This window comes from Populus alba, chromosome 17, assembly GCF_005239225.2.
Source record: "Populus alba chromosome 17, ASM523922v2, whole genome shotgun sequence".
Taxonomy (NCBI): domain Eukaryota; kingdom Viridiplantae; phylum Streptophyta; class Magnoliopsida; order Malpighiales; family Salicaceae; genus Populus; species Populus alba.
This window is the reverse complement of record NC_133300.1, coordinates 6,373,742-6,381,475: the sequence shown is the minus strand read 5'-3', so window position 1 is coordinate 6,381,475 and position 7,734 is coordinate 6,373,742. Positions and strand designations below refer to the sequence as shown.

Sequence of the window (7,734 nt, the reverse complement as noted above, 5' to 3'; positions counted from 1 at the left end):
ATATATAATTAACGATAAATAAAAACATAATTAAAAAAATCAAGAGATCAATAAAAAAATATCTAATATCATAATACGGGTCATTTATCTAGTTATGTTTAATTAACTTATTTATAAAAATTAATTTGTAATAGAGTTTGACACACACACAAAATATTTATTGAATAAAACAAAAGAATAAGAAAAATATTATGTATTAAAAGTATTATAAAAAATAAGTATTTAATCTATATAAAATATACTAAACAAAATTATAGATGAATCATACTAACCTATGAAAAAATTAAACACACTCAAAATAATTAAAAATAATTGATATTCTACAAAGGCTAAAAAAAACCCAAAACAATCATAGAGAAGGAATATTAATTAAAACATAAATGTAAGAATTATTTTTAAATACACGTATAAAAAGCCATTAATATAAAAAAATAATTTTTTAGAAAAAAACAAAGAGACCAGACGCTGCTAAGCTTGGTAAACCAGGCTAAATGTTGTTGGGCCTGGCAAGCTCGGCTTAGCGCCTGACCCAATCAAGAAGAAAGCAGGTATGTTGCAGCAGACAACACGTCATCTAGAAATCTCATAATCCGACTATTGGTGTGACCGAAAAAAGAAGATTCTTTTTTACCCAAAAACTAATATTAACCTTCTTTTTTAAAAAACCTAAAACTCCTAGGAAACACGCTAGTAATCTTGTTAAACCAATCAATAGCCTCTAAAAACACAATAAAAACAACCCAAAATCCGAAATTAACTTGAAACCAAAATTCTTCTCGAGCCCATATCTATTTTATAAGTATTTTCAATGTAAAAAACACTCAATATTAACTCTTCTCATCATGTGAAACTTTTGATACAGAAATCAACTGTTTTTATAGCCAAAATCTTTTCTCAATGATAACTTTCTCTCTCCAAACTGAAATCTGGTGACCTCCTCTTTTTTCTCCATATAAAAAAGAACTAAAAAAGAGGAAAATAAAATTTAATACCAATATTTATATATTAAAAAAAATTATAGGACCAACCACCAATAACTTAAAAATATAAGAGACTAAAATGAATTTTTTAAATAAATTGCATACATACTACCTATTTTACCTTCTTTTATCATTTCAATCCTTTATCTTTCAATCTAACCTTCATCTAAGAAAACAATATGTAATTAAACTATAATTTGAGCTCAAAAAGGCTCGGTTGTACCAAAATAATAATAATAATAATAATAGTAATAATTTCAAGTATCAAATTAAACAATAAAAATTCACTGCATGGTTTAGTTTTTGTTAATAATATAATATACAGGCAGGCTTTAGGCCTTTTGTAGGGAGTATATGTGAAGACGCAGTGGTTCTCCCCTGCTCATGGGCTACCAATGCCTGTATTTATCCCATTAATACGTATACTCTTACTTTCAAATAACAATGATTTGTAATGCCAAACAGAACCTTAGTTGGATTTTTCTAAAATGGAAATTGTAAGAAACCCTTCTGTCCGTCACCCACCAAAGTGTCCCAACTCAGCTGTTCTTCATTTCCAGCCTCTTCTTCCTTTTTTACCCCCCAAAGAACCCTCCTCCTGCCATTAACAATATCAAAACCAGTCCTTCTTTCTTCTCCCACATGACAAAACAGCCCTTCCATTTCTCAACATAAGCTCCCAATTTCAATGACCATAACACCCTCCATTAATTTCCATGACAGTCTCCGTGCCGGACCACGTATCTAATGACCAGAATACCCCTCATTAAAATCCCCATAAACAAACAAAAACACCGATCTCCCTCCTTAAATGGCCAAAACACCCTCAACATCACACGCTCCCCATCTCCAGCACAAAAACACAACACTAGGAGACCAGGTTTCAGAATGACCAAAAGAACCCCTCCTCAAGTCCCTTAAAGCAGACAGTTTACGTAGTTCTTTGAAACCACCCGTCCATTTTCGTCCAGACAATATATCCACTCCCCAATTTTCTCTCCTCCCTCTCTCCCCTCTGCCCTTTAAAAGAAAAGACCAATAAAATTTTTAGAGAGAGAGAGAGAATAATTTTAGAGAGAGAAACAAAAAGAAATGGACGGTAGCAGCAGCGGAGGCGGAAACGGTTACAGAGTAGAAGCAGAGCGGTGGTTAACTATATCAGAGAAACTCTTAGCAGCACGTGACTTGCACGGGGCTAAGAGCTTCGCGATCCGAGCCCGAGAATCCGACCCGAGACTCTACGAATTCTCCGATCAAATCATCGCCGTTGCCGACACTCTCCTCGCAGGAGAGTTACGCGTCGAGAACAATCACCACTATGATTACTATATGATTCTCCAACTCGGTCGCTTGACCCAGGATCTCGAACTCATTGCGGATCAGTATCGGAAGCTCGCCTTGTTGCTCAACCCGACGAGGAACCGGCTGCTCTTCGCTGATCAGGCGTTCAAGCTTGTGTCGGAGGCCTGGCTGGTGCTTTCGAATCCTGCTAAGAAGGCAATGTATGATCATGAGTTACAACTGAGTCAGCTCGGTCTTCTCGTGACTCAGCAACCGCCACCTCCACCATTTCAACAGCAACCGCCGTCTAATCCTGAGCCGATTCGGCCTGTTCCGCAGTTCAGTATGCCATGGATGCCTGAGTCGTCAATTCGGTTCCCCTCTCAGACCAAACCCGCCGAGTCACCTCGTTCACAGACTCAGCAGAGAAATCCCGAGCCAACTTGGCGACAGCCTCAGCAGAAACCAATCGAACCGCCTAAGCATCCTACCCCGCTGAAGGCAGCCACTGAGCTAAATAAGCAGCCAACTCCGTCTAAGGCTCCCAATGAGCCAACTCGGCAGCCTATCCCGCTGAAGGCCGCCACTGAGCTAAATAAGCTGTCAACCCCGTCTAAGGCTCCCAGTGAGCCTACGCCGCTGAAGTCTTCCACTGAGCCAAATAAGCAGTCAACTCTGTCTAAGATTCCCACTGAACCAACTCGGCCAGAGGTTGTGATGGGCTTATCTCGATCAGCGCCAAAACCGAGTGCCACTGATTCGAGGCAAGCGATGAAGCACGCAACCACCTTCACCGCTGCTGCTGCAACTGGGACAAAGCATGCGAATGCGAGTGAGCCAGAGTTATCGAGTTTTTGGACTGCGTGTCCTTATTGTTATATACTTTACGAGTATCCTAAAGCTTATGAGGAGTGTATTCTAAGGTGTCAAAGTTGTAGAAGGGCATTTCATGCTGTCATGGTACCAGCACCACCGGTGACTGGTAAAGATACATACTTTTGCTGCTGGGGTTTTTTTCCGTTGGGGTTTTCAGGTAATAATGAGAAAGGAGGTAATGAGTTTGGTAGTAATTGGTCTCCGTTTTCTGCAATGTTTTCCACTCCTTTCCCAGCTGGTGGTGCTGTTGGTAGTGGTGGTCAAATGTATAATAAAGTGAAGCAAAAGGTGATTTATAAAGATGATGTGTATATAGATATCTCTGACACAAGTGAAGATGAGTCTGATTCCGGTGATGAGTGGGGTGTAAAAAAGAGAAAGAAAGCAAAAAATGGAAAGGGGAAAGGAACTCCGAATAAACATGCGAAAAAATCACAAAATGAAAGATTGAAGAAGGGGGTAGGAGCAGGGGCTGGAACAGAAAATATTCAAAATGAGGATGGTGATGGTGGGGGTAGTGTGCCGGAGGAGATGGTGGAAAAGGGGGAAGGGAGTTGTGGCAAAAGGAAGGCAGCAAAAGATTTGGGAAAGTTGGATTTGAATGTGATGTTTAGTAATGAGGTGGATGAGGCTGCACCTGGACCAAGTCAAAGGAATGGGCCTGGGCATGGGGAGGAGGATAATATTGAAGGGATTGGGTTTTTTGAGGGTCTTGATGAGTTTTTAAGTACCTTGCCCATACTTTCGGTTGTAGGGGATGATAAGGTGAAGGCTACTTAGCGATGTAAGGCACTTCCTTCTTGTTGTTACTTTGTTGTCGTAGCAGTTTGCTGTAATGTTGTAGTATAATCATGTAGAGTTATTGGCATTTTGTCTACGCAACTGCCTTGTAGTTGAAATCTAATCTTTATTTTGCAGGCATTTTGGCTTTTGGGCATTTTGTTTGCAGAATTGCCTAGTAGTTGAAATCTAATTTTATCTTGGTTGAGTTAGTTACTTCTTAACTATCTGGAATGGTTTGTTTCTTCTGTTTGGACTTTGATGTTGGTGAGTGTTTGGTTGCAAGTAGAGCAGCGCAAAATTCAGTTCAGTGAATGACTGAGAGGTTTGTCATGACTGAAACTTGGATAGTCTTTTATCTATTGCATGAATTCTTTTGCATGTGTGCCTGAAGTTTTGTCTTGCGGTGATTTGCTACACTTTTATTTCTTTGTTTCCATTGAGCTTTGTGAATAAGTTTGCTTGCACTTCCTTGTGTTGTTTTGTTCCTCCTATTGATTGATTGCTTTTTCCAGATTTCCATGGTTACCCTTCCCGATAGTTGCGTGATGAACTAAAGGAAGTGAGTAGATGAGATATGGTAGTCTTTAGTGTCCACTTTTACTTGAATTTACTACCTTCTGTTTTCATGCTCTGTTTTGGTGGTAGATTTTAATTGGAAGGTAGAAACTTAAATGATAAGATATAGAGTTCAGGTTTCCATGAAATTTAAGAGAGAGAGGTTGTCACAGCTGCAACTTACTGTGCTCCTGTGTAATATAAATTTGGAAGTATGTCAGAACTTCTTAGTTGAAATAGTGCCTTTAGGGAAACTAATCTACTTATTTCACACTTTCAAGGTACATCAGCGAAGCACGTTCTAGGACTTGAATAGAAATAGCACTTTTAGGGTAGATGATCTCATGTCACGCTATCAAGTCTGGTAAGTTGATTAGCAAAAATTGACTAATAAAAAAAAAGGAAAAGCCAAGTCATGTAGTTTAAAGGCCAACAGTGTATCAAAGACAACAAACTCTGGAGAGCTACTTGTTGCATGTAATTGCAAGCTACAGAGTCTTTTAGCAATGGAATGCTGGACTTTTTGGAGCTGCTAATCGGATGGGGAGCATTTTTGCCTGAATGCAGGGCCTGTAGAGATAGACTGCACTGCAGCAGCTGAGCGTTCCAGTTGCTAATTGCAGAGCCCTCACCCACTAGTGTTCATATCAGCCCCGTTAACTGAAGACCTAATATGCAGAGGATTTTCATAACTAGCCAGTTTGTTAGACATTTCAGAACTAGGAAATTTCATTATAAAATGGAGTAAAGGTGGTTGATTTTTCAGGATTTCTTTCGAAGTTGCTAAATGATTTCCATGTTGAAAAGCATGTGAAGTCGCTAAACTGATTGAAGGGTGTAAAATACAGTTTTGAGTTACTCCTCAATTTTTAATCCTGGTGCTGCAATAACAGATGCATGCAATCTGCAACCCTATTAACTTATCCCAGGCCAGAAACCTTGCATTACCTTTGTGTTAGGCTTCTACTCTTTCTCATGGATTCACCGAGTTGTTGACAGCTACGCTTTTGTGTACCTGGTGAAGTGTTGCATTTTGTTCAGTCTTCGTGCATTTTTATACTTGCTGCTTGATCAATTTTGAAATTAAAATCGTGCCCAGGAGCTTGATCTTCATTCTGAAAGGCATGTAGGTTGACCAGCTCCTCAGCAGTGTATGATGCTCAAGGAATATTTTGTGAGATGATGGAAATGAGTTTCCTATAAGTGATGTAGCCCCCTGCAACCCTTTTTCGTTAGAAGTGGCCGTGGACTCATTTGGGCTATCCAGGTATCATCTGCTGTTCTCACTCCCAGACATGAGGTTTCCCTGTGACGACAATGCACGTGCAATTCTTAAACGCACGCCCGAATAAGCTTTATTGTCCATTGATGACAGTTAACTTCTCCAAGATATAGTTTCTGTGCCATTAATCCACCTTTTAGTTTCCCTAAGATGCATCTTCTTCCTCAGCCGAGTATCATTTAGTCTTATCCTTCCCTTGTTGTGATTGCTCAAACATCCTTACCCTCATTTTGTTTAGTGCTCCTCATCAAGCAGCTGGGTTTTACGTTTTGCCACTGACAGAACTTAATATATACATGCTCTCTGTGTATGCTGCTACATCATTGCATGGGAGACCATAGCGTTCATTTTCAAAGTCTTGCATGCCTGCACATGATCTGATCAATATATTATTAGCAAACCATGCAGAGTAGTGACAATGGCTCCTCCCATCCCCCCCGACTTCTCGTGTGTGAGGAACGGTGCGGCCTGTGACTGGTAAGATTCCCTCCCCACCTTGGTGCAGGTAACAACAACAATTTTCTTATGTCCAGTTGCAAACTTTCAAGATTGATCCCGTGTGTTTCTGTCGTCCTCGTAGTCCTGTGAAGGACTGGTCTGTTTTAAAGCTTTTTATTATTTACCGGTGCGCAAGCACACGCTGACAATCACGGTTTCATGCATGTTTTGGCATCCAAGCATGGTTATTATCGTTTTCTTTCTGCGTGATTAGCAGCTAGAGACGAAGGCTGCTACTCTATATAATAGTAGACTGGAGGAAGTCGTTAAATTAAGAAACAGGAGTTGCATTCCGTGAAGTCATTGATTTCTAGAGGTTAGTTAGCACGATTCTCCTTGCCTGCTTCTCTTCATGCTTTTGCTTAGGGCATGCAATAAAGAAGTAGTGCGTGGAAGCAGTGTTACCAGTGTAGCATGTTTTTTAAAATTGTTTTTTTTTAAAATATATATATATTTTTTTAATTTTTAACTTTAGTATATCAAAATTAAAAGTTTTAAATTGACTTGTATGATCCTACGGGTCTACAATTTAATTAAATATTGAGATGAGCTAAATATTATGACCATGCATAGGTAGCAGATCTTCTTCCACATATTACTAGCATCTCCATCTTTCTCTATACTCATTTTACATACCCTTCAAGTATCAATGTGATGCTAGAATAAAAAAAAATTGAAAAAAAATAATTATTTTTATATATTTTTACAAAAGAAGTATGAAAAAGAAAAAGAAAAAGAAAACAAAGGTAGATGGAAGTCGGCTTTCCAAGGCTCTGGAATGTGAACCGTGTTTCATGCGTTGTGTGAAAAAGGTGGAATTATTGAAGCTAGCAAGGGTCCTATGTACTAGGTAGTGCGTAGGCTTGACACACACACACACACACACAGCAATGTTTTAAATGAGTTAGGATGGTCCCCACCCCACTTCACTTCAATTCTTTAATATTTCTTCGGTGTGTGGTCAGTGGTCACTTGTCAGTACCATAAATCACTTTCCAACAGGAGTAATTTCTGTGCTGTGAGGTTCCCTTCTTTGACCTTCAGCCTGTGAACTGTTTGCACATGATAATGTCTTCTCAAGTGTGTGCGTGTGCGTATTTTTTTAATATTTTTTTAAAATTATATTAAAATAATATTTTTTTTTAGTTTTTAATATAAATATATTAAAATTACCAAAAAAAAAAATACTAAAAAATTAATTTAATAGTTTTGAAGTCATACCCGCTTTTAAATCTCTTTTCTACTGGAAGTTGAATTCCATAAACACACCCACACCCACCGGGTGGGAAATATTAAGCTTATCCACGCCACCGTTACAACACCTTCGTTTCTTAGACAGTGTTAGGATTTTGGACAGTGTTCGGAAATCCAGGCTAACTTGTATTTTTAAAAAGTTAAAAAATGATTTTGTTAATTTTGTTTTATTTTAAATCATTTAGATATATTAATTTTAAAATTAATTTTTAAAAAAATAAAAAA

The 7,734-nt window shown here is 38.5% G+C and overlaps 1 protein-coding gene across 4 annotated transcripts; it reads left to right on the top strand.

The window, feature by feature from the left end:
• The first annotated feature begins 1,953 nt into the window (after positions 1 to 1,953).
• On the top strand, positions 1,954 to 6,676 carry LOC118060831 (uncharacterized). 4 transcript variants are annotated; one of them, XM_035074122.2, is made up of 2 exons: positions 1,954 to 3,921; positions 5,606 to 6,676. In XM_035074122.2, exon 1 carries the CDS (start codon positions 2,073 to 2,075, stop codon positions 3,915 to 3,917), a length of 1,845 nt encoding a protein of 614 aa, XP_034930013.1. In that variant the 5' UTR covers positions 1,954 to 2,072; the 3' UTR covers positions 3,918 to 3,921; positions 5,606 to 6,676. The 4 variants fall into 4 exon arrangements, with proteins under 4 accessions (XP_034930013.1, XP_034930024.1, XP_073262076.1 ...); XM_035074133.2 differs by having other exon boundaries at positions 5,575 to 6,676; XM_073405975.1 differs by lacking the exon at positions 5,606 to 6,676 and adding an exon at positions 4,433 to 4,447.
• The last annotated feature ends 1,058 nt before the right edge of the window (positions 6,677 to 7,734 follow it).

Coding starts and splice junctions, on each gene's coding strand:
- LOC118060831 (XM_035074122.2), top strand. CDS start 2,073: ATGGACGGTAGCAGCAGCGGAGGCGGAAACGGTTACAGAGTAGAAGCA.